This window comes from Larus michahellis, chromosome 1 (genome assembly GCF_964199755.1).
Source record: "Larus michahellis chromosome 1, bLarMic1.1, whole genome shotgun sequence".
Classification (NCBI taxonomy): domain Eukaryota; kingdom Metazoa; phylum Chordata; class Aves; order Charadriiformes; family Laridae; genus Larus; species Larus michahellis.
The window spans coordinates 180,966,749-180,994,507 of record NC_133896.1 but is presented as its reverse complement, the minus strand read 5'-3'; the positions used below and the strand labels follow the sequence as shown (position 1 = coordinate 180,994,507).

Sequence of the window (27,759 nt, the reverse complement as noted above, 5' to 3'; positions counted from 1 at the left end):
CTCATTGCAGGGGAGGTTGGACTAGATGACCTTTAAAGGTCACTTCCGACCCAAACCATCCTATGATTCCATTATTCTATAAATACATATAGTCACTACTAACCACGGCTAAATTATTAACTCTTTTATAGCAATGGGTGTTTACCAGCCCTTCATCTCTTTTTTTCATGATACCCCCACACCCGAGTTTTTCTCTTCCATTTTGCTATGTTATCCTCCCACCCTATGTCTACTCTTTAGTAGTCCAACATAATTTTCTAGCTGCATATCCTTCTATCTGCAATAACCACAACACATTTCCCAAGCCCTTCTCTTCTTTCTTTCCACCTACATATGGGTACCCAGCCTATGATCTCTCTAAAAGTTGTTCAGCAGATAAACTGGAGCAGCAGCCACAGCTAACTGCTGCCCAGGCAATGATTACTTGCTACCTCACTGTCTTTTCCTTGCCTGCAAGCTTCTGAGGTAGTAGCCTTAGTTTATGGCAGGAACAAAGAAAGCTAAAGAAATGCCTTGATGTGTCACATGAAGTATTGGTTGCCAGGGGTTCGCTTAGATATGTAGTCTTTCCTAAGGTTGATTTCTTTAGAATCCAGATAATAATAGATGTGGTTGTTGTGGTTTTTTTTTTACCCCTTGCTTTTCAGGTTATATCACAGATTTTTGGCAAGGTCCTGCCTAAGCAGACTTACTTTAAAAAAAAGAACTGTTAAAAAAAGATCTTAAGTCAGATCCTAAAGTTCTGGAAAAACGAATGCCCCAATTTCCCATTGTTTTGCATCTCACATAATATGCTTTTATCCAGCATTTTTAATCCAAATATCTTACTGAGGTCAGCAGCTTGATTTGTATTTTACAGATGTAGAAAACAGATAGTAAAGTGAATAGATGCTCAGAAAGATATTTTCAGAGCCAGGAATGAATAACAGTGCTTTGAATCCCTTTCCAGTGTACTGTGTGTGCAATAATAAAGAGCTGTGGAGATGGCTGTGAAACGACAGAATCACCCCAGTTGAAGTGATTATATAGAAAAGTTTGAAAAGAAGTGGAAAATCAGGCCCTGGATGAGACATAAAGCAAGAAGATAAACCAAATGTACCTTCCTCTGTTATTAACTTCTTAATGAGGTTATCTCTGACTATCAGGAACTCTAACGAGACCAACAACCATCTATTTTAAATGCCAAGCAAACGTCTGTTAAGCAACAGACTCCCTCTTCGTACGGCTGATGCTCTCGAATCCTAATAGTAACTGACAAGACTTCCCCATCTGGACTCTTTTTTTTTTTTTACTTTGCATTTTGAGTATGTGACATAGCGCTGTGCAAGGGAATGCCTTTACAAGCAGAGCTGTGTGTTTTTTAAAACGGGTGAACAGCATTGTAATAACATATGTGGAAAGATCAAAATGCAATTTCTTTTTATTATTCCTATTATTGCATTCCCCTACACAATGGCAACCTCTTCAGAGACATCGTCTGCAACATAATATTGATTTAATGTGCCACTTTATATGCCTGCCACGTCCTCAGATTAAAGATTTAAATTAATATGACAAGTGAAACACTAAGAAATTCAACAAATCAGCAGATAGGCTTATCCACACAGGGTGCATATTATAGAAAAAAACCCAAAACAAACAAAAAACCCCCACCACAGCAGCCACAGCTTAGGCATAGGCCAGATTTAATTTGCTTGATTGATCTTGAGATCTTTGAGCGCAAATTCATTATTCTCTTATTAACTATTATCATTATTGGAATTTATAAGGAACCTATAAACCTATTAAACTGGCCTTAAATGTTGCCATCTATTTATTGAACATACCAGCAATGAAAAATTAATTATTAAACAACCACCACAGGAAAACATCAGTGGCCTTGTCACCTCAGAGCTAGATTGATAGCATGTTACCTTTTGCAGAGTGGGGCCCTGCAACACTCCAGTGTAAACCTTGGAAGGGTAATGCTGAGTATGTCACAGCCTAAGTCACATTTTTAATTTAATGTTTTATTAAATGTTAGATAGAATAAATTTATCCAGGCCTCACAGACTCTGTCTTAATAAATGAATTGGCACTCTTTCAGATGTTAAAAATGGTCACAGCTTCTCAAGGGCATCAGAAACCCTGAAGCGTAAGACACCAGTAAATACAATGAGCAAAGGCAGCATGGACAGTGATATATTTGCAAGCGCTGCGGGTGAGCCAACACTTTCAAAATGCTGAGGCTAACAAAACAAGGGCAGTGAACTCCCAAAATGGGAAAAGCACCTGCAGTAAGAAGCTGTGCTTGAGTGCCGTTGCACGAATGTGTCCACTACTGAGAAAAAGTGGAAAAGGTGTGGGTTTATCACCCTCCTGCTACTATATTTCAGGGTATGTTTGTACGTTTAAAATTTCATGAGCAGTATTAATAATTTATTTATCTCCTGTCCTTTAATTTTCTAAGGCTAGACTTTGAAAACAAAAGGCAGGGAGATGATATATTCTCTCCCTCCTCTGCAGTTATCTACAGCACCTTCGCTTGCGTTTCCCTGAAGAACTGCTGTCATTAGTAATATATAATTTGGCTAGGGAAAATGGCTACAAGTTCCTTAGTCAAAACCAATATGCCCCTGCCCTGGCACATCCCTCCAGAGACATCCTAAGATTTCCGCAAGCGGCTCCATTTCGAAAACATTTGGCTTAGATAAGGCAGGACGGCTCAACACTACCACTCAAGCAATGAAAGGCTTTCACAGCACAATCGAGCTGTACTATATATTTCCACAGACACTAAACTAAATGATTGTAAATGACTGTTAAAGCTGCCAGAAAAGTCCCCTTCCCCCCACTGCCGAATAAACCAAAAAATACTTAGCATGCTTTTTTTCCAGAACTCTGAAATGTTGGTGTTCAATAGCTGTCCATCTCACACTGCCACACGTTACACTGTGAGCCAGCGTAAGAACACTGGCCACTAACATTAAGGACAACAAAAAAAGCTTTTATAAATACATCAACAAAAAGAAAGCCAGGGAGAATCTCCATCCCTTACTGGATGCTGGGGGCGAAAGTTGCAACCAATGACAAGGAGAAGGCTGAGATACTTAATGCTTTCTTTGCCTCCATCTTCAATAGTCAGAGCAGCTATCCCCAGGGTGTTCAGCCTCCTGAGCTGGAAGATAAGGATGGAGAGCAGAACAACCCACCCATATACCAGGAGGAAGTAGTCAATGATCTGCTTTTGCACCTAGACACACACAAGTCTATGGGGCCGGATGGGATGCACCCGAGTACTCAGGGAGCTGGCGGGAGAGCTCACCAAGCCTCTCTCCATCATTTATCAACAATCCTGGTCAACAGGGGAGGTGTCAGATGACTGGAGGGTGGCTAATTTGACACCCATCTACAAGAAGGGTCAGAAGGAGGATCCGGGGAACTACAGGCCTGTCAGCCTGACCTCGGTACCAGGAAAGATCATGGAGAGGATCATCTTGAGTGAGCTCTCACGGCAAGTGCAGAGCAGCCAAGGGATCAGGGCCAGCCAGCATGGGTTTAGGAAAGGGAGGTCCTGCTTAACCAACCTGATCTCTTTCCATGACCGTATGACCCGCATTCTGGACGCGGGGAAGGCTGTGGACGTTGTCTGCCTGGACTTTGGTAAGGCCTTTGACACCGTCCCCCACAGCATTCTCCTGGAGAAGATGACGAATCATGGCATAGACAAGTGTACTTTTTGCTGGGTTAAAAACTGTCTGGATGGCCGTGCCCAGAGAGTTGTGATTAATGGGGTGAAATCCTCTTGGGGGCCGGTCACCAGTGGTGTCCCTCGGGGCTCAGTTTTGGGGCCAGTTTTGTTTAATATCTTTATCAATGATCTGGATGAGGGGATTGAGTGCACCCTCAGTAAGTTTGCAGACGACACCAAACTAGGTGGGATTGTTGATCTGCTTGAGGGTAGGAAGGCTCTACAGAGGGACCTGGACAGGCTGGATCGATGGGCCAAGGCCAACTGTATGAGGTTTAATAAGGCCAGTGCTGGGTCCTGCATTTCGGTCACAACAACCCCAAGCAACGCTACAGGCCTGGGGAAGAGTGGCTGGAAAGCTGCCCAGCAGAAAAGGACCTGGGGGTGCTGGTGGGTGGCCAGCTTAAGATGAGCCAGCAGTGTGCCCAGGTGGCCAAGAAGGCCAACAGCATTCTGGCTTGTATCAGGAATAGCGTGGCCAGCAGGAGTAAGGAAGTGATGGTGCTTCTGTACTCGGCACTGGTGAGGCCTCACCTCGAGTGCTGTGTTCAGTTCTGGGCCCCTCTGTACAAGAGGGACATTGAAGTGCTGGAGCGTGTCCAGAGGAGAGCTACCAGGCTGGTGAGGGGTCTGGAGACCAGGTCATATAAGGAGAGGCTGAGGGAGCTGGGCATGTTTAGCTTGGAGAAGAGGAGGCTGAGGGGAGACCTCATTGCCCTCTACAACTACCTGAAAGGAGGTTGGAGAGAGGTGGGGGTTGGCCTCTTCTCCCAGGTGAATAATGACAGGACCAGAGGAAATGGTCTGAAGTTGCAGCAGGGGAGGTTTAGATTAGATATTAGGAAGAATTACTTTACTGAAAGAGTGGTCAGGCACTGGAAGAGCCTGCCCAGGGAGGTGGTTGAGTCGCCATCCCTAGAGGTGTTTAAGAGACGTCTAGATGTGGCATTTCAGGGCATGCTCTAGTCGCAGAGATTGTAGGTTGTTTGGTTGGACTCGATGATCTTAAGGGTCCTTTCCAACCATGAAGATTCTGTGATTCTGTGAACAACAGGTTCCAATAAAGCAACGCACAAAATGACAGGGAGCAGGGAGTTAGGCTAAAAACATCTTCTCCTGTAGACTGTGCTTCTTGAATTCATGCAGCTGGCATCCTCCTGTTGAATATACAAGATCATTTGAACGAGAAGGTAAAAAAGGAAGAGGAACCTGAACCTTCCTTCGAGCCCAGCATTCTTCCAGAAATTCAGGAAGCAAATTCCCAGCATGTAAACAATATAAAGGAAAGCAAATAACAAAACAAAGCTCAAAATTGTGCTTATAAGTTCTAAATACACAATATTCTTGAGCTAACTACGTGACACTTGCCACTCCATTTATGAGTCCTACAGCTGATGTGAGAGGAAATTAGAAGGACTTTATTCATTAAAAAATGAAATGTGGTTTCACATACATGTAGGGTTGCATGGAATAATAAGCAGTGAGATGAACTTGCTACCAGTAAAAATGACAAAAAACCAAAGTTGGGCTACACTATATTAAATCCTATCTGTCTTTAGCTGACCCAAGGAAATATATTTTAAGCTCAGATGAGTAGTCACAGTTTGTAACAGAAACTGCATGTTTATATGGAAATTTTATTTTTATATTCAAAATGTGAAGGAAAAGGTATGAAACAAAAATGTTCTTTATTCTCTGTCATTCTGTGAGGATAACAAGTTAGACATTAGAGGGCTTTCCTGAAATTTACAGCACTGGATCCAAGAGGAGAAGCCGGTTTCAAAACTATTATGCAGTATATATTTATATGAAGAATACACAGGGTTCAACAAATAAATGAGATTAAGAATATCCCTAAATTTAATTTTGTACTGGTTTTGACTGGGATAGAGCTAATTTTCTTTATAGCATCCTGTACACTGTGACCAAAACAGCGTTGATAACACATGGATGTTTTAACTGTTTCTGAGAAGTGCTTGCACAGCATCAAGGCCTTTTCTGTTTCTCACACCGCCCTGCCAGCTAGAAGGCTTGGGGTGCACAAGAAGTTGGGAGGGGACACAGCTGGGACAGCTGACCACAACTGACCAAAGGAATATTCTGTGCCATACGATGTCATGCTCGGCATATAAAGCTGGGGGAAGAAGAAGGAAGGGGAGTCATTTGGAGTTATGACATTTCTCTTCCTAAGTCACCGCTACGTGTGATGGAGCCCTGCTTTCCTGGAGATGGCTGAACACCTGCCTGCCGAAGGGAAGTAGTGAACAAATTCCTTGTTTTGCTTTGCTTGCATGCGTGGCTTTTTCTTTACCTATTAAACTGACGTTATCTCAACCCACGAGTTTTCGCACTGTAACTGTTCTGATTCATTTCTCCATCCCACTGGGGAGAAGCAAGAGAGTGGCTGTGTGGTACTTAGCTGCCTGCCAGGGTTAAACCACAACCAGTTTTTAACTACTCTGGTAACAGGTAAAACCTAATGGGTTTTTTTGTATGTTGTTTGGTTTTTTGGTTTTTTTTACAACGGCAACTTTCATTTCATGAGTGGTTTTCTTCCTAATACTTTATTACAAAATTACCTTTCTTTGGTGGTGGGAAGGAAGATAGACCAAGTTTTAAAGGAAGTTCTTTCAACAGAAGTTCTTTTATACACAGTTTCAGCTACTAAGGGAAACTGTTTGCCTTAGTACTTTGTAAGAAACTGCTGCATTGACTGCATTTTTGAGGTACACTGCTTTGTAACTCAGGCATATAAAAATGTTAACACTTTTAAGCAAGAGTAAGTGCGTACATAAGCAACAAATAAATACGTTTACTACGCACGTTGTACGAGAGAAGAAAATCAAGCACAGCATAGGTAGCTCAAAATGTTCCAGCTGCATCTAAACTTTCCCTCTTGGAACATGACTCCACCTTCTGCCCAGTCGATGTGCCCTGATTTCCTTTCCAGGATTATCAGGACAGTGAGAAGAGGGATATGGCAGGTGCCCTTCTGTTGCCAAAATACAAAATATACATCCTGTTGGGAACGTGCACCCTGACTTGGACCTTTGCAGGGCTGATAATGTCCAGTGCTACAGATACATTCATAGTGTCTGGATCCTGCTCCAGAGCGAAGGGAAATTTTATAGTGGTGGAATGAAAGGGCTTATCTCTTTACTCCAGAATAAAGAAAATAGTGACTGATTGCAGCAGTTGTTACCCAAGGATACACTCGCAATCCAATATATCTGAATTCTTTCTATTAAAATGACAAAAATGTATGGGAAGTTAGGCAGGGGAAGGAATATAAAGTGATAGTTACAATAATAAGTAAATCTTAATCTTTTTTCCTAGTGATTTAACATTTAGCACTTTTTTTGTAACATCTAGCACTGTAAAAATCTCAGTATTCAGTAGTTAGAAAGCTCACATCATTGCTAAATTTGTGACACTGCAACATGTTAGTTCACTTTCTCTCTATTAAGTGGCAAAATTTATGAGCCTGTCTAAAGAAAACTATAGCCATCAGATATCAAATACTGCCTGTGCCTTTTCTGTAGCCAACGAAAAGATCAGATATTCTTGTTGAATAGGATAAATGGCCATATAAATTTATTTCAGTATTTTCAGGCAGAAGATAACTTGCCTAAACGTTTTTCTTGCCTGTTACCAAATATAAGAATGCAAGCTGAAATTCACAGTTCTCTGCTAGTAAACAGGTATCCAGCTGAAGCCTTCTGTCCACTGAGATCAAACAGACTTATAATAACTGGCATAGGATGCTCAATTTCATCCACAATATAATATATACAGTACCATTATATCTACAAGAGCTGGCCCATCCCAAATGTAAATTCAAATCTAAAATATGATGCAATTTGGGAAATCCACATACTGTCAAGAATGTAGTGCTCTACTCCAATAGAGTATACTTCTGTAAAAGTAGCTGCTAGATACAGATTGATATCAGACTATCTGTACTACCAGTACCTACAAATGGGAAACCCTAAATCTACAACCTATGACTCTCATATAAGCCTTACCAAAACTAACGATACGAACTTTCAAAACTTTATCAACTCAGCCAATTTACAGTGAGTCAGCAAAGTGAAAGTCTATCAAAGAGAACAGCAAGCGAAATAATGTCTCCCCCTATTTTAATACAAGGATTTGCTTCCCGTTTCTCCCTAAACCACAATACTTTTTTAATAAGGTGCACCATGTGAGTATCTAACAAAAAAATTCTCAGAGATATATGGATCTCAACAGATGACTACATTTCAAATGTTTTTATCTTTCACAACACAAGATGATGGATAGACAAGTAGGTAAATGGATAGATACAAAGCATTAGTATGTGTGTGCATATATGTCAGTGCATGACTGGAGAGCTCCTTGGCAATCCCATTAAATGCCAAAAAGACTTCTAAATGGATGTTAAATACAAATTGAAAAATCAAAAGTCTGTGACATGTAGGATGTCTGTCCTTTAGTAACCTTTGGTTTTGAGGATGAAAAATTGAGATTTGCCATCCACTTGTACAGTGACTAATGAGCTAATAAATTTACAGAAAGATGGATGCAGAATTCTTGATTTCTCTTTAAAAAGGTGCCTACAACCCCAATGAATTATTTTAATCAAAAACAGAAGAGCCATAAATACTGTGAAAGGACTACATTTTCAAGAGCTCGCCCAACCCTTATGAACAAAAATGAGACTGTTTACTGTGGTACCATTACTTGTGAGTATAAATACTTGCTCTTTTACTAAAGACAAATGTTTTTTTAAACAAATGAATTCCCAAAGGTCATCTGTATTATAAATGCTTTCATGCATGGAAATTGCAGGGATTAGAGATTACAGTCCATATTATAGTAAAAAGAATTATTATACTTGGTGACTTTGGACAGGTAATTTCATTCTTCTTTCTCCCCTTTGCCTTCCTATTCTTCATCTATGAATCCTATTTTTCTTATAAGCTCTTTGAAGCAGGAATTATTTATATATGTACTTTAGTCCTCCAGTATTGACTGGGGACTCCAGGAACAACTGTAATACAGATATAATAAATGTATGTATGGATATTCACAGTTGAAGGTGTGATACTTACACTATTGTTACCGTTACCTATGAAGATGCTACTCAGTTTGGAGTATGTGCTGTACCAAGCAAACTGATCTCCCTTTTGTCAAAAAAAATGACACTCATTTCTAACAGTTTCTAAAGTTCACTATAGACTTACTTCATTTATAGTCCTTATCACTGTATTCCTCCCTTTCTCCCTTCGCTTGTCTCCTTTCTGTCCCTCTGCAACATATTGCTACTGTGGGAGGTATTCACACTGTCTAACTTTAGTCAACTAATTTAGGGCTCTGAATCACCCTCTAGGAGTGCCTACCTCACAGAATATGACTATATATGGAATAGACATTTTTAAACTTAGGTGTTCTAATATGTACTTTCTTCAAATACCCAAAGTAGCTTGGCCTAGGTGGTGTTAATACTTCCACTGTATAAAACACTGCCTGTCAACAGTAAGCGAATTTATGAAGTGTTCGCGGTTTGCAGATATTTTTTCACGAACTTAGCACCTCACTTTCATTTTCTCTCACCTAGATTTAACACCGTAAGCACACTATCCGTAGCAAAGCATAAAAGAAAAAAAAAAAAAAAAGAAATAAAAAGATTAAACGCATATGGTATTTACCCATGGAATTTGCTAAAACATTAGTAGAATCTAAAAAGCACATGGCTGCTCAATAAGTTGCAGCATTCAGCCAAGGAGGCTGCAGCTGTGAGTAAGACAGTACATCAGTCCCCTGCCTAACCACGTCTTGACCTTTCTTCTGAGACTGTCAACAAAGGTGCCAATTAGAGCAATGATTAGAGCAACACATTTTGTGTTGTGCTAAACACAACTGTTACCAAGGGGACAAAGATCATACATTTTGCTTGACACCGGATTCCTGATTGGCTCAACACAGATCTTCCACTGACAACTACTTTGGTAGGTCTCAAGATGAGAAGGAGGTAAGTGCGTGCACCACTCGCATGCTTCTCTTTTGATCTCCTGGGACACAGAAAAGCTTACACTGTAAATGTCTGAATGATTTCCTGGTACATCGTTGATTTTATTTAGTTTATCATCTCTCTCACACAAATTAAATGATCTATCTAAGAATTTACTAAGTTCCTTTTATATCAGGATTTAATGTTGAAACTGTTTGTTTCCACGTATCATAACTAATTATGTCAGCCATAAATTATGCATCTTAATTCAACATATTGAGGACTGCAAGCCAGGTATTCAAGATCAGCTTCTGAAAGCCTCCCCTTCAACAAAGCTGTAAGGAAAGGCTTGATCAACATATGTATCAACTATCAATTTATTTAGTTAAAGAATGTTAAATGTGATAAGGCGATGTGAGACAGAAAAAGAAGAAAATACTTTTTTTCTGTCTCAGTTGCAAAATGAATGCATTTAATTTAGACAAAACTTATAGAGGCAAAATGAAAAAAAAAAAGGATAATTGAAGATGAACTGTCCGCAGCATAAAAAAATATTGTGCTGTGTACTAATGGTAGGGAGAACACTATGGGATTATATTATAACATTAAGCATTATCTTGGAGTTCCATTAATAGAAGACATGTTGGTGATCTCATAGACAATATAATGTAAAGACCACAAGTCTATTTTAAGTGTAAAGGAAAATGTTTATCTATCTGACATAAGCATACAAAGAATGATTTTTAAAGAAATAAAGCATTTCCATGATTCTTTAAATTAATAAAAAATGTACATCTGGCAATTAGTATTAGTTCCTATTTATAAAAAAATTAATTAAAATGAATGGAATTAGTTTTACTCAACACAACATTACAATCATAGAATCATAGAATCATTTAGGTTGGAAAAGACCCTTGGGATCATCGAGTCCAACCATCATCTCCACTCTACAAAGTTCTCCCCTACACCATATCCCTTAACACCACATCTAAACGAGTCTTAAACACATCCAGGAATGGTGACTCCACCACCGCCCTGGGCAGCCTATTCCAGTGTCTGACCACTCTTTCTGTGAAGAATTTTTTCCTAATGTCCAGCCTAAACCTACCCTGCTGCAGCTTGAACCGATTCCCTCTTGTTCTATCGCTAATTACCTGTGAGAAGAGACCAGCACCAACCTCTCTACAATGTCCTTTCAAGTAGCTGTAGAGAGTGATGAGGTCTCCCCTCAGCCTCCTCTTCCTCAGACTAAACAGTCCCAGCTCCGTCAATCGCTCCTCATAAGATTTATTCTCCAGGCCTTTCACCAGCTTCGTTGCCCTTCTCTGCACTTGCTCCAGCACCAGCACCTCAATATCTCTCTTGTATTGAGGTGCTCCAAACTGGACACAATACTCAAGATGCGGCCTCACCAGTGCTGAGTACAGGGGGACAATCACCACCCTGCTTCTGATGGTGACGCTATTTCTAATACAAGCCAGGATGCCATTGGCCCTCTTGGCCACCTGGGCACACTGCTGGCTCATATTCAGACGCTTGTCAATTAGAACCCCCAGGTCCTTTTCTGCCAGGCAGCTCTCCAGCCACACTTCCCCAAGCCTGTAGCGATGCATGGGGTTGTTGTGGCCCAAGTGCAGGACCCGGCACTTGGCCTTGTTGAAGCTCATACCGTTAGTGTTGGCCCATCAGTCCAACCTATCCAAGTCTCTCTGTAGAGCCTCCCTATCCTCATGTAGATCAACACTCCCGCTTAGCTTCGTGTCATCTGCAGACTTGCTGATGATACATTCTATGTCCTTATCAAGGTCATCAATAAAGATGTTAAACAGAAATGGTCCCAACACCGAGCCCTGAGGGGCACCACTTGTGACTGGCTGCCAGCTGGATTTAACTCCATTGACCACCACTCTTTGGGACCGCCCATCCAGCCAGTGCTTGATCCAGCAGATCGTATGCTCATCCAGGCCATGAGCTGCCAGTTTTTCCATGAGAATTCTATGGGGGACAGTGTCAAATGCTTTTCGAAAGTCCACAGCCTTTCCCTCATCCTATAATCGGGTCATCTTGTCATAGAAGGAGATCAGGTTCATCAGGCAGGACCTGCCTTTCCTAAACCCATGCTGACTAGCCCTGATCCCCTGCTTGTGCGTTATATGACTTGTAATGGCACTCAAGATGATCTGCTCCATGACCTTCCCTGGTACCAAGGTCAGACTGACAGGTCTATAGTTTCCCGGATCCTCCTTTCTGCCTTTCTTGTAGAGAAATTGTTTTCCCTTCCTAATTGTTTTCCCTTCCCAAATACATTGTTTTCCCTTCCTAATCAGTTCTGCTTTCCACCACACTAATTATTAGGGATTGATCATCCAGGGAGAGCCACAAGGATATGGAAAGATGCAAGATCTGTCCAAGCAGGTTTTAAGTACAAGAAGGATTTTAAATTGGATCTGTATAAAGGCATATCGACTGACAGTCATGACAGAGATACTTACTTGGATTTACCAATGCCTTGGAGGTGAGAAGAATTTATATAACATACCCAATTTTAAACCTCACATTTCTCGGTTAATGTTATGGACAAACTTAAAATATTTGGCTAAAATTTACAAGGCGGTTCAGAGATGTTTGCACGCAAACTAACTACTGCTTCATTAAAACTCTTCTTTTACAGTTAGGCACAGGATTAAAATGTTTCTTTACCAGCCATCTCCTTTATAAATTAAGTACTATGGCATATTTTTTTCTTTTGGTGAGAAAAACTATATTGCGCAATAGCAAGCTATGATGTTACTTTTACACTATTATCAACACTTCTGGCTGTACTCTAAATCTTTAAATTGCTTTCCCTAAAGACGTCTGGGACAAAAAATTCCACTACCTTAAATATACACATACCTTTGAAGTTAAAAAAAATAAGCTAATGGAATTGACATATTTTTTACATTTTTAGGAAAAAAAAAAAAAGACAATACAAAGTTTACTACTTTGCTGTTTTGGGTTGTCCTTTTTTTCCCCCCCCTCTGGTAGCCCTAACTTACTATTGCATGAACAGCACTTTGTTTGTACCTGCCCAGTGGAATATTAAATGAAACCTAAAAGTTAAAGGCCAATCTGATTTTACTGTTCTAAATCAGTGATATCTGAAATTAAACAAAAAACATGAACAACGAAAAACAAATTAGAGGGTGAAGCTACGACAGTTACCACTGCTATTAAATGCAAGGCAGTTAAATTCTATAAAGTTACACACTACAGACTTGCCTTTAAGATAAAGATATTATTCATAGGGCAGCATCCTTTTTAGAAAACTACAAAGACAAATACAACATTTAAATCCAGGCTAGAACATATTGAATTTTAACGATGCTTTTGTTTGATATGTTTTTACAATGAATGATCAGGAAGAACTTGTGAACATATCACAAGGATTTGCAACACCATACTTAATTTTGATAGGAAAAGATTAAATATTTCCACTGATTTAGCCGTGAGTTACATATCAATTAGAAAAATTCAAAGGAAGCTCTCTGATAGTTACATTTTCAATGCTCTAGGGATGCAGAACATTCACACCTGCTGGTGTTCACATGTTGCTAACGATACAGTAATATACTTACAATAATAATTAATATGGATGAACAGGATATGCACGTCTTGTGGATAGGCAAGACCTAAGTATCTTGTGAAATCTGTGTTCGATAGTATGAAGACACCGAAGTTTCTTTCAGTAAGATTCAGCTAAGAGTATTTTCTTCCCTAACAGATAAATGGCATGATATTTTGTACATTACCTGTCAAATACTTGATTTGATAGATTCTCCATTTCTCAAAGTAGAATCAGTATGGAAAAAAAAAATATTTTAAGTTAATGTAATAATTAATGTATCTGTCCATCTAGCTTTACTGTTTTCAGCTGTTTCCTTCTGGGAACTGTATATAATTCTGCTCTGAGAGTTTTGACTGGATGGTTTGAGGATCACAGTTTGTCTTACATAGACAAGTATAATTAAAAGTGTCAGGAAAAAATCAATGTATTTGAAAAATAGAGTGCCATCATTAAAAAAAAAAGTGAAATCACAAGTGATTTGATAGTGTTCATAAAAAACAGCTTTTCAACTGTATCTTTGTCACATTTGGATTAAATCTGAGTTCCACTGAGGTAAAAAACAAAATTCCTGTTGATTTTTACTGATACAATTTTTACCTTTAAGTGAATTTGTAAGGACTGAATAGAACAATGGCATACGTTTATGTCTCTATGATTGTATATATGTGGAAAGTCCCCAGGGCAGCAACAGTACATTGTCCCAGTTCTTGATTAAGTGTAGGATAGCTGAGTAAGTATCTTACACAGAAACTTTTTATAGCTGTGGAGGGGAAAAAAAGGCAAAAAAAAAAAAAAAAAACGCTGCTAAAATTCAGAAAGATTACCTTTTGTGACTCATAATTTTATTAGTTTGCTTAACCTAAAGAAAAAAAAAAAACAAACCATAATGATTTTAGGGTTTATATGAACCTGAAATGTGGAGGTACTAAAAATGCCACCCATGCCTGCTCCCAACAGTTACAGAATCTCCCATGACCTGAAGCTGATGGGTGTGTTTTCACAGATTTAAGGATACAGAACAGGACCTTCCAAACAAAGTCATGTTAGCCAATATAATCCTTCACTGCTTATTCTCACTGTGTTGCTTCACTTATTATCTTGTACATTAAAATTATAACCATCGATACCACTCCCCAGGAAGAAGTCATTACCAGGGACTAACAGGGTGGAGAGAGGGAAGGTATTAAAACATTTCATTTGAAAAATGCAGTGTTTATCATTGATTCTGATAACCTACTCAAGTATGGGGAGCACAGGTGGATTCTTTTAAGGGAATAAGCGAGCCAAGAAGCCTGCCTGAAAAGCACTGATAAATCTTTTCTATGTTCGCATTAATTTTGATGAAGGTTCTAGAGAAAAAGAAAAGAAAAGAAAAAAAACCTGCAAAAAAATGTGCCAATTCTACACTGGAACATTATCAGGATATGGATTTATTTCACACAGCATTGTTAATGCTTATTTATTGATACATTTTATCATGCTGGGTTGACATGAAAAATAGCGGGGTACAGGCTTTGTTTAATGAGTGACAGCCTCCTAGAGATGTTGAACGGTATTCTGTGATATTCTCCCAAATGGCAATGCACCATTAAAAAGGCATATATTTATCTCTTAATACTATCCGAATATACACACATTTCAAGAGATATATTAACCCACAGCAAATGCAAAGCACGGTTATTTTCAGTATGAAGCCAGAAGCAGGCACAGTATTCTCACTGTTTTCCATATGCATTGTTTTCGCAAAACTCGGCCTTCAGTCACTTAACGTTAAGTCATTTTCTAAGGTTTGGCTGGCAAACTGCAAAGACTTACATAACTTTTTATTAGGTTGCTGTTTATTTTGCAAATATATCGTGAAAAGCATTTGGCTTTGAATTGTTCACTGCAGTGAGCTCATATTTTTGGTATACATATTTTTTCCTCTAAATTAACTAAATGGCACATAGTACAGTTTCTGTTCTTATATTTGATGCAAAAGCGTCATTAATATAACATTATGTTCATTAATAGGTGTGACTGTACAATTTATGTTCTATCCTTGTCACTTTCTTATGCTTCACAAGCACTGTGGTATTTTACAACTTTCCAAAATTAAGTAAAGAGCACCAAGTTTTCTTCCTACTCTTCCTTCAAATAAGAAATTCTATTTATATTTTTGATTGTGCTATATTATATTGGTATTTTTTGTGTTGCTATGCATAAAAGAAAAGGTCACGGTGGCAAGTTTTACTGATAATCTCTTATAATTCAGCATCCTGTATTTGCCTATACAAAATAGCTTGCTCAAGGAAAAAGAATATATATAGTCATATACACACTCAGATATATATGTATGTATAAATGGTCCACAGATAGCCATAGACTATATTCCATGTTCTGCCCTCGAAGCTTTTTAGGCTTCAGTACTAGTTGTAGAGAGGTTACTAGGATTTTAATAGGCTCATTCAGAAATTAAACACTTGATACCTGTTGTGAACCTCCATTCCACCCAACATATTTTGGTTTAGGGTTGGGTGGACTATGGTATGGAAAATACTGTATTTCCTTCAGATAAAACTTTGGCAATATCGTAAGAAGTCCTAGTTGTCCTTATAGGTCCTTTCCCAAACAGGTAGGGTCTGAGTTGCAGGTGACTGATCACATTTCCACCAATATGTTCAGGAACTCTTTTAGTGTCCGTTCTGAATTCAAGGCAGTAGCATGCATCTGTGCAAGGTGTCCCAAGCAGTCTGAGGAGCCTTCCTCTGTGCAAGCAATCTTCTTTGTGAAGAAGGGTGGTGGAGTCTGTTGCATACTGTAGGCAGTCGGGGTTGATGAAGCAGACATAGACTCTCTCAGGGAGAGGATGGGGAACACTTGAGAGAAAGAGAGAGAGATACCAGGAAATAAGCAGGCCTAGGGGACGTCAGGACATCAAAAGTCTCAAAATAAGTTTGCCTCTCCCCTTTTCCACAATAACTTTGGGGATTCCAAATCTTAAAATATCTTGGTTCATATCAGATTTTGAAAGAAAGTCTGGAAAATTAACAGCTGCCTAGACCTTACCACTAGTTTCCTTTTTATTTTCACACAAGGTCTTAGGTGTAAGAAGTAGACTCATATTCCTGTCTATTTAGACTGATTATATTCCTGTTTTTTTAGGATTATCACCAAGACAGTGTTAAGAACTGCTACGTTAAAAGCTTCCTCCCATCTTAATTTTGAATGCGACTGCCGAACATACTGAATGAATTAGCTACTGTCCTTAACTTCCATAGTTGCGGTCACAAAGAGCATAGCTGTCTCTCAAGGATTTAGCTTTAATTGTGAAGGTATCCATCTGGCCCTTAACCTTGTTAGAATAACTGAATAAATGTGGCAAGAACAATGTTCCCCTCAAGAGACTAACTCAGTCTCCATCTCAGTCAGAGACTACATCATTTTGGGATAAGATGCAAAATGAAGCAAAACTTTTCTCAAAGATAAAATAAATGCATATATGTTGTCAATTTTCTTTATAGCAAAAAGTTAACAGCAGGGTGCTTCAAGGCACCATACAAGGACCAGGTGTTCAAAATATATTAATTAATATGATAAAAATGAGTGAACAGCAATGTGGCAAAAATTGCAGATAACATAAAAAAATTCTGTTAACCAAGCCTGAAGAAGACAGGAAACTTCAGAGGCAACTGACCAAGCTAGATGGATGGGCCATCTTAAAGGAGGGGAAAACCGTTTATTTAAATGCAAAGTAATGCATATTGGTGGAAAAAAAAAAAAAACCAACAAAAAAACAAAACCTACCTGTAACAAATCATTCATTTTACCAGAGATCTCAATTGAGAGTGCCAACTTAAATAAAACACCTGGGCCTCACTGCAGAGAGCTCAATGAAGAGCCCTGCTCAATATGCAGGTGCAGTCAAAAAAGCAAGTAAAATGTTAAGATGCATTAGAAATGAGTTGCGGAATAAGAAAGAAAATATAATGTCATTATATGAATCAATAATTTTCCCTCCTCTGGAACAGTGTGAAGTACTGGTCACCCCATCATAAAAAAGATACCACTGAATTAGAAGGTATTCAGAGAAGAGTGATTGCGATAATTAGGCATATAGAGAAGCCTTCATATGAAAAGACTGAAAAAAAATTGGAATTGTTAACCTTAGAAAAAAAGATGAATAAGGAGGGATATGATGAAAGCATAAAAATGGTAAGTGGCAAAGAGAAAATAGATCAGGAGCTTCTGTAGTCCTGCATCTCATAATTCAAGAACAAAAGGACACTAAGTGAAAGTAAAAAGCAGCAGCTCTAAATCTGATAAAAGGACATACTTTTTAATGCAGCACATAATTCGATTATGGAACTCAATGCCACAGGATGTCACTTATGTCAAGACCTTACCAAGATTCAAAGAAGGACTTGGCACTTACAACTCTTGATATTCTTGGGAATCTTATGCAGACTAGCCCTTAAAAAGTTTTGAAAGAAAGGTTATGTGCCATGTTTCATGATTTAAAAGACAATACTTCTAAAAAGAATTTGGAGAATAGTTCCTGGAAGTGGGTTTTCCCATCTCTGGCTATTTGATTATTTTGTTATTTGCTTTGCCTGTTTGCATTTTCTCTTGAGACATCGGGGCGGTCTTGGAGGGAAGCTGTGTATCAATGAATCACTGTTCTGATCCATTTGCTGTTATCCTAGTACTACCCTAGTATCTTAGTACCTCCTGTGGAATTCTGGTATTAGGACTTTGGTCTTCCCTTTTGCAGAATAATTGTCCTATGCTTTATTATATTGCACTCCATTACAGTTAGCTGACTGGATTTGTCACCCTTTTCCAATTAGTATAACGATTGCCGCAAGCTATATAGCACTGTGCATGTGTTTGGAGCAACTGTGAAATTTCTAGATGCAGAACCAAATACATTCTTGCTGTGGCAGCTATACAATTGATTCCATGTGTCCCAATTGTCTTCAAGCCCTACCTTAACCTCCAGCTATGCTATTGACATCTTGCTTCACATCCTGCCACTGGAAGACATATGCAATGTCTCAAAAAAAAGAGACACTGCTTCTTATGCTTCCTATTCTCCACAGCTTCTGTACCACTTTTTTTTTTCCTTTCTGCCTTTCTTGCTGCTCAGAGAGATAAGATATTCTTCTTCCCCCTTTTGTTCTTTAACTCTTTCTTTTCTAATTCATTAGCTTTTTTTTCCCTAGTTCTTTCCTATACGAAGACTTTCAGTGCAAGTAAATAATGATAGGCACAAGCAGAAAAGAGCTTTTCCTCAAATCAGATCTGTTAACTGAAAACTCAATGAAAAAGAGAGTGTGAAAGACACTTGGTAGAAGCAGGATTGCTGATTTTGAACAGTATTCTCAAATAATTCTTCCTTCCTCTGTTATTAATTTCATTACATTCTCAAAGCTGGGGGGAGGAGGCAGGGGGTGAGAAAACCTTTAAGTATTTTAAGTATCTGTTAGAGGTTTTGGAGCAAAATGCTAGTAGTCTATTTATTATTATTGTTCTTATACTAAAAGCCAAATTAATTATATAGCATTAAAACCATCTACAATTTTCAAAGATTAAGAATCAACCAATTTGTCAGAGGCCTCATTCAACAGAAGCTATTAAACTAGATAGCAGGGAGAGAAAACATACTGGTACCATTATAGAGGTTCAGTTGACTGCTACTATTGCTTTCATCTGACACCTACCCAGCACAAAACCTGGTAAATTCTGTGGGGGTTTGAGGGCAACTAGAAATTAAGTGAAGGTACTGGGGGTGGGGGCACATAGAGCAGCTGTGTTTGTAGGGCTAGCTGGGTGAACAAAGTGCTGGAGGGATCTAACTGCCTTGAAGAGAAGCTGAATTCAGACAGTGCTCATGAAACGGACACTGCAGAGAGGCTGTGAAGATAGCTTCTTCATGGGAGACAATACTTGAGAGAAGATCGGCAGCCTCGATTGAGCTAAGATGTGACCAGCTGCTACAAAGAAAGATGTAGTGTGCTTGTCTCCTCTCCCTCCCCAACAACTTCCATCACTGGAGGTTTTCAAGATGCAATTGGACAGGGTGCTACATAATCTCATCAAGGTTCTCTTTCCCACAAATGACCGTATGATCTTTCGAGGTCCCTTCCAACCTGGGCTATTCTATGATTCTGTGAATTGCCTCTCCACTTCCAGATACATGCTTCACTAATCAGACATGGTCCTATGATTATTTTCTCCTTTTTTTTTTCCAGGACAAAATATTAAAGTAACATAAAAAGTTTATGTTCTACCTTTCCCATCTTGAGCTAGTAAATCCTGCACAATGCTACAAAGCAGCATATGGATTACATATTTTTGTTAGTGCTGTCTTTTGAGACATCCACATTGCACTCAACATATTGTTTAGATAAGTCTGAGGGTTTACAGTTAGTCTGCAAGACTGGTTTTAGGCTGAATCCAGTCCACAGGACACACACTGAACACACTCTGGCATAAATATGCTTTTGTAGTACAACGTTCAATAGCAAAAGAGGAGGAGCTGGTTAGCAACAACATGGAATTTAATTTTAAAAGCCTAGAAGTGGATCCTGTATTACGTGGGATAATAAATGAATACTGCTGGTCTCACAGAAATATGAGAGGTGTTCCCAGCCTACAAGTATTTACAAACATGAGCTCAAGATAATTGGTATGTCTATTGTTCTTCACCTTTTAAATTTTTATTAAGACTTAATTCTCATTGATAACAATTCCACACTCATGAAACAATGAAATACTTTTAATTTGAAAGCCACCTACTGGGAAAAGAATATAGTGTATTTTTTCTTATTAAGTACTACACAAATGCAAAAAATATACCCTAATGCTGCATAAATACTGTATTTCCAGCCATATTTTGGCCATTTTATTTCTACTAACACCCACTTAGTTTATAAGTTAGCTTCTTTCTCAGTATTTCATATTGTGAAAGAATTAGTAGAACATCTTATCAGGAAGAGCAGATTTAGCTAAATGATCACTATTTTGCAACAGTTTTCACCTAGATGCCCATGCTACCTTTTCAAGTCTGCCAGCCTACCTTTTCAAGTCAAATCCTCTGTTCCGAATTTTGTCATCAGTTAAAAAGCATGGCCTGAAGTCAAATATATACCATTACTGAAAACTATTCCAACTAATTTACTTTCCCTTTCTTAGCAAAAAGCATAAATGCCAGCCAACTATTAAAATAAAAGATAAAATATTTCATTACAATTATGCAAAATTAGGTTTCCGACAATAACATTACCTCATTCATGTTACAAAATGCATGCTATCTTCTTGTTTTGCATATTAAATCTAAACAACATATTGTGCTTTTTTTCCTATACCTCATATTGGGCATGTGTTATTTTGTTATACATTGTGCCTGGTATGGACAAATAAATACACTTCTGTAACCACTAAAACAATCTTCTCATGTTAGAAGGTCAGATCCAATTAGATTAGGTAGAAATGTGCCTGGAATGAAATATGGATGGGATAGATCTTAGCATTTTAGATGAAGAAAGGGCACACTGTTTTGTTTAGTGCCACTGTACACTTGAAAATGAGTTTTGAAAGAATTACCAATGAGAAGTATATTGCATCCGCTTCCATTATGGCAAATTTCTTTTCAAAACGGAAAAGAGAATTCATGCCTATTTTAAATGGCAAAAAAGTGAATGTGCAGAAGGTTACAAGACCCTACACAGCGCTTCTAAAAAGTGAACCTTCCAAACCTGGAAATGTCATTTACCTAATTACAAGTTCGGCTTCAGTACCAAAGGTGCAACATAGGGATGCTCTTGAGTGTACTGAAACAAAGGCCTACTGAGTTTTATGCTCTCCAGTCTATTACAATTTTGTCTATATAATATATACAATCATATTCAGTTCTATGCAGAGCTCTTTCATTTTCTCATAGCTTTCTCTACACATTATTTGCGATTTGGCATACGCTATGCTTTATCCTCAATCCAAAAGTGATTTTTTTTTTCCCCTCAGTACAGGAGATTGAGCTATGCTTAATGGTTCTGAATTGGTTTTCCTAAAGCTGGAAAGCTCCTTTTTCTCAGACATTTCAATCAGGAATGGTGTGATTGGAAGACACCAATGGTAAAAGACAGCTTATTTGTTTTGTAGTTTTTATCAGGCCATAAGCCACATTTCCATGAAAATGGTTAAGCAACTGGAAAAGCTTAATCATACTTAATATAAGTCTAAACATAAATAATAGTTAAGTATACTTATAAATGTAACTTATACTAACATAAATATATGGTTTATGCATATATATGTTGTTGGGTTTTTTTTAATCCTAAAACAAACCATAGGGTCCCAGCAATGACAAAGATAATAACAAATTCTCTGCTTCTACTGTCCCAGCATGAACTTAACTCTGGGTATTGCTGCATAGAACATGATCTGTTACTATTTTCTTTGTCCACATCTCCTGTCTGATACGGAATTAACATTATTAAAATATTCCAGTATTAAAATATAGGTAATATCAGATTTGTAATGGCTTCCACAAAACTACTCATGTCTCAAAATCAGCCTCTACTCAGGACTCCAAAGTTTCCAGGGGCCCAGATATGCAACCCGTATCCATATAATTAATCCCATGATATTCACTACTTACATGTGTAAGATGTTTGTAGGATGACACCTGAAAACATGATTTTGCTCTTAGCCAGTAGATATTTAACGAGGACGGTCAGTTTTCTAAGTTTATAAACAGCATTAGAGAGTGGTCATCTTATGCTATGCAATGGACAATTGCTACATAGGATTTTTGTTTGGTTGGTTTTTTGTTTGTTTTTTTCCCTGATATTATCATTGCTAGTTAGAAGAATTATGAAAAAGCAGTCTCTGGGGCAATAAGAATTTGTTGAACCACTGTTGAGATAGACATTCTGGATCATTCTTTTACTTAGTTTATGAAATTCATTGGATTTTCAGTTCATGAACGATTCTTGTTCATTTCCCTCCTTCTAATCTCCATCACTGTCAGTGTTCAGACATAAGAAAGGGTTTTTTAGCTCGCTCATTTCTTCAAAAAGAACTCAAAGTAGAAAGCACCCAGGTATCTCAAAAGAAGAGGATGCAATTGGACATAGCTACCACAAAAGGTTTCTGTGACTTCCCAGTGTAACTCCTATGACAAGGTGATGCACTTAGTGGATGAGGGAAATGCTGTGGGTGTTGTCTACCTAGACTTTAGTAAAGCCTTTGACACTGTTTCCCACAGCATTCTCGTGGAGAAACTCTGCTCATAGATGGCTCGGACAGGCATATGCTTCACTGGGCATAAAACTGACTGGATGGCCCGGCCCAATGAGTTGTGGTGAATGCAGTTAAATCCATTTGGTGGCCAGTCACAAGTGGTGTTCCCCAGGGCTCAGTATTTGGGCCAGTTCTCTTTAATATCTTTATCAACGGTCTGGATAAGGGGATCAAGTGCACCTTCAGTAAGTTTGCAGATGACACCAAGCTAGGTAGAAGTGTTGATCTGCTTGAGGGTAGAAAGGCTCTACAGAAGGACCTGGCCAGGCTGGATCAATGGGCTGAGGCCAACTGTGTGAAGTTCAACAATGCTAAGTGCTGTGTCCTGCGCTTGGGTCATAACAATCCTATGCAACGCTACAGGCTTGGGGAAGAGTGGCTGGAAAGCTGCCTGTCAGAAAAGGACCTGGGAGCGTTGGTTGACTGCTGGCTGAATATGAGCCGGCAGTGTGCCCAGGTAGACAAGAAGGCCAATAGCCACCTGGCTTGTATCAGAAATAGTGTGGCCAGCAGGACTTAGGGAGTGATTGTCCTGTTGTACTCAGCACTGGTGAGGCCACACTTCAAATATTGTGTTCAGTTTTGGGCCCCTCACTACAAGAAAGACACTGAGGTTAGATACTAGGAAGAAATTCTTTACTCTGAGGGTGGGGAGACACTGGAACAGGTTGCACAGAAAAGTTGTGGATGCCCCATCCCTGCAAGTGTTCAAGGACAAGTTGGATGGGGCTTTGAGCAACCTGGTCTAGTGGCAGGTGTCCCTGCCCATGTCAGGGGGGTTGCAACCAGATGATCTTCAAGGTCTCATCCAACCCAAACCATTCAATGATTCTATGAGGTTCTGGAATGTGTCCAAAGAAGAGTTGGTGAAGGGTATAGAGAACAAGTCTTATGAGCCGCAGCTGAGGGAGCTGGGGTTGTTTAGCCTGGAGAAAAGGAGGCTGAGGGGAGACCTTATCACTCTCTACAGCTACCTGAAAGGAGGTTGTTGTGAGGCAGGGGTTGATCTCTTCTCTCCAAGTGATAGCACAAGAGGAAACGGCCTCAAGTTGTGCCAGGCAAGGTTTAGATTGGATATTATGAAAAATTTCTTCACAGAAAGTGTTGTCAAGCATTAGAAAAGGCTGCCCAAGGAAGTAGTTGGGTCGCCATCCCTTGAGGTATTTAAAATATGTGTAGATGTGGTGCTTAAGGACATGATTTGGTGGTGAACTTCACAGCATTAGGTTAATGGTTGGACTTGATGAACTTAAAGGTCCTTCCCAACGTAAATGAATCTATGCCATGGGGAGTCTCCTGCCATGTGATGAAGGAGTAGAGATGAGGAAAGTCCTAATCATGTTACAGCCTGAGTTCTTCAACATCTGGATGATGAGGTAAGGTAAATTTTGGCTATGGATATTCTGTCCTCTACCCAAGCTCATAAAGAACTGAGACTCGCAATCACAGAGTCATAAATTCTCCAAGGGAATGAGTCTGCTACAATTTTAGTTATTTGTATGAAATTATTTAATTCTCACTAGTTATTAAGATTTGCAATGCCCAAGTGGCAAGATTTAGTGCTAACACAGGCTGCAATTGCAAGGTACTATGTCAAAAGCCAAAGGATAAGCTCTCTGCTGTAAACGAGATGATGATGCTGAAGAACTGAGAGCTGGCACTTGGCCAAATCGAAGATTCATATAGGACAAATGGGATGAAGAAATAATCAGCAGTGGATAATTTTTGAAAGAGATAACAAAAAGACATTATTGTTTTTGTCAATCATAACATTATCTCTCATTGTCCTTAATTCCTTTGGCCAAATTAGATGTAGTATCTGTTCCTAAAGTGTCCATGACAGCCAAATGCCAACACAGTTAACTCCAAATAATGAATAACCTGTAAAGCAAACATTATTCATGACTTTGCATGTTTTAGCAAACTTTTTCTAAAGCAGTCTTTATGATTGTGACTCTTTGCCTTACCAGAAATCAGTAGCAGGTATATATTGTCTGAAAGAAAGCTAGTATTTAGCTGATTTGTTACTTTGCTGTGTGCTACTTCTCTGCCTAATGTCTTGGGCAATTTACAGATTTAATCTTCATGAAAGTGAGATATTTGAAATAGCAGCTTGGTCCCAACATTCTGCAAACAATTACATGTGAGCATCCTTCTACAGCTCTTCCAATCTACTTCTCACATGTCCTCATGGGCAGTACTTTGGGCTTTGCAACAGCAGTTGGCCTGTTTAGACTATAATTAGCAATTGCCTGAAAAAGATACGGCTCTACTGAGATGTCTATAACTGAGATGTCCAGTGAGATGTCTATAACTACTCCTTGTTCAATAGGACTAAATACAACATTACAGCACTTCTACAAGAAAACTTTATCATGATTCACTCTGGGTTTTTGCACATATTCACCAACTTCTAATTTGGAAAATTCTGTCCTTTCGTTATATTGGGAATTTAATTTAGCATATTGGCAAGGATAAATTAACGAGAGCAATTTCCCAATGATCTGATGTAGACAGAACAAGTCTCTGAGTGAAAGGATAGAAAGGCTAATGAAATACATATATCACAGAAAGCAGCGTGCAAGAGGCAAACCCTGTTAGAAATTCACTCCATGGCTTGAAAAAGATTTATATTTTTCTCTACTAACCTGTAAGCAAGTTATTACTGATACAGAAACCCACTGATAGTTACAACCTTAAAAAAATAATAATACAAGAACACTTAATTATAAAGAGGGATTTTCTGGAACAGAATTACAATTTGGACATTGTTTGGGAAGGTCATTATTTGCCATTTTTAAGAGCAGTTTAACTATACCCAAATATCTATGATGTTATATTAAACATCCCCCAAGTGACACTGTATGCACTCAATCTGTCATTCTCAAGGTACTCTGCTGCCCTCAAAGGAAGTAACAGATAGCATTTTAATAAATGAACGAGCTACAAAATCACATTTCACTTTGAGGAGACTTTCCTCCTACTTCACTCTCAACGTAGAAGTGGCAGGTACCTTCACCTAGGGGGCATTTTCTATGTGCTTGTAGACCAAAGGGCTCTATTTGAAATCACAGCAAGAGTTCTCCCTCTGCCCCTTCTCCTTTAACAGAAAGTTTGTACATTGTAACCTTCCACAGGATAGAGAGAGGATTCAGGAGAGTGAATCCTCTCAGCTTGAGCATGTAAAACTCTTTATTATTACCATGACAGAAATCTCATTTTCCAAGCATACTCTGTCTCTTGCAGAATATACATGGTTTAAATGCAGATGCAGTCAAAATCTCATTAATGACTCAGATCAACAGCTGCCATTGATCGTTAAAACGTAAATGCAGTGACTTCTAAATCTTAAAATGACACAGCAGCTGTGCATTTTGGGAAATGAGGGAAACTATGACTATAATGTAACAACCCATGAATATTTTCCTCCTGCTACCTAGGTATTGCTATTGAGAATTTTCTAGTTAAAATGAAAAGAACAACATAGCCTTTATTTGACATTTTCAAACTATCTGATAAAAAAAAAAAAAGAGAGAGAGAGAAATGTTCCAGTTTTTTCTTGATGTCTATCATACACTGCTTTCTTGATGTGTATATAGTTTGCTTTCATTCTGCAAAGAGTTGCTTGAAAAGAAACTTGGAAAGCTTCTCCCTTTATTTTTAAAGCATAAGATTTTGTAAATCCCTGTGTTCTCTAAAGCAGCATATATTATTGGAGTACACATTTTGAAATACAATGACATTTTTATATAAATGAACCTAAAACATCACTTGCTAGTAATGGATTAGGATGCAAACTGGGCACAAGTTGCAGGTAATGGCCACAAGTGGGACCCGCTGCCTTCATCATTTATCATTGCAAATAATGTTATCCGGCAATTAAAGACACAGAGTAAAATAAAATTAAAACTAAAACTAATGTAACATAAAAAAAAAATAAATCAGGTGGCCATTACCTGAGATCCCTAACATTCATAAAAAAGTAGCTCATCTCTATTTCTCAATTTATATTTAAGTCCTATGTATTTAATGGGAATTGACAAAGATCACAACAAAGCAAATTAAAAAAAAAAAAAAAAAAAGAAGAAAAAAGGAAAAAGGAGAGTCCCATTAAGAAACAACAAGAAAAACACCAACCACAGATAATAAAAAATCATGGTTAAAAATATTTAACTCATAAACCCACAATTTGGAACAGGTGTTTATGAAATCTTTTCAATTTGCTGCGACATGCAATACATGATCTAAATGAAACAAAATAATAACCAATCAAATCATTGTCAAGTACCTAAAATGACTGTGTGTTGCAAATGAGTTCTCGGGAAGTCAATGAGAATTACCAGGTGATTCCATCTCAAAACGCCTGTGACAAAGAAAGTACAACTGGAGTTTCGCATGGCAGTAATACCAGCTGTCTAGGGGGGCAGAATTTAGGGGAAGACTAGCAGCTGCAACCATTCCCAAATCCAAAAAAATGGGATTAAGCAAATACATCCCTCTCACAGGTGTCAGCCATCCCCCTCAGAAAGCTCACCAATTCACCTGCCAGGTGTTTTGAAACGGTATTCCTTGGGTAAACTCCCTCCAGCACCACACGTCCCACTCTCTGCGAGAACTGATGCCTCTGTTATCATTCATGAGGGTTAATGAGAAAACTCTTAATAAATTACTGGTTTGCACCTTTTTTTTTTTTTTTTTACACTTTGGCAATATAAATACTACCATTTTGATCTGTTTGTGTTTTGGTATTACTCTGTATTAAAGAAAGCCAGTAGCAAATCAGGCCTCAAGAGTTGTTCCTCATAAACTCCCTGTGATGTAAATAGCTCTCTGGTTTAAAGCAAAAAGCCGCACACGCAGGGTAACACCTTGGAAAAAACCACATCTTTGCAAAGAGCAAGTAAATGCAAGCTCATGAACAGTACTTATCTAGTCACTACTAATTAGAAGTCCCTCCCTTTTCCATTCACCTCAGCCTGAATCACAATCATTATTTCAATATACTTCCAAGAAGAAGTAGTATGGGTATGCTCCAGGGCTCTGTAGTGGAAGACTAAGGAAAACACTGACAACAAGCTGCAGTCTTATGACGCGTGAATGAAGAAAATGTTCGTCACATGGCAGAAAATGCCGCTCGCCTCTTAC

At 38.7% G+C, this 27,759-nt stretch overlaps 1 protein-coding gene across 6 annotated transcripts in view; it reads right to left on the bottom strand.

The window, feature by feature from the left end:
- The window catches only part of PCDH9 (protocadherin 9), a 706,477-nt gene that overhangs the window by 508,333 nt on the left and 170,385 nt on the right, over nt 1–27,759 (bottom strand). The window contains exon 3 of one of the 6 annotated variants that reach the window (XM_074564506.1): nt 12,477–16,187. The exons of the other annotated variants lie outside the window; for them this stretch is intronic. Within the exon in view, the coding sequence (XP_074420607.1) occupies nt 16,167–16,187 (21 nt within the window). The 3' untranslated portion in view covers nt 12,477–16,166. Of the gene's footprint in view, nt 1–12,476; nt 16,188–27,759 lie in introns of those variants that run through there. 6 annotated transcript variants of the gene reach the window in all.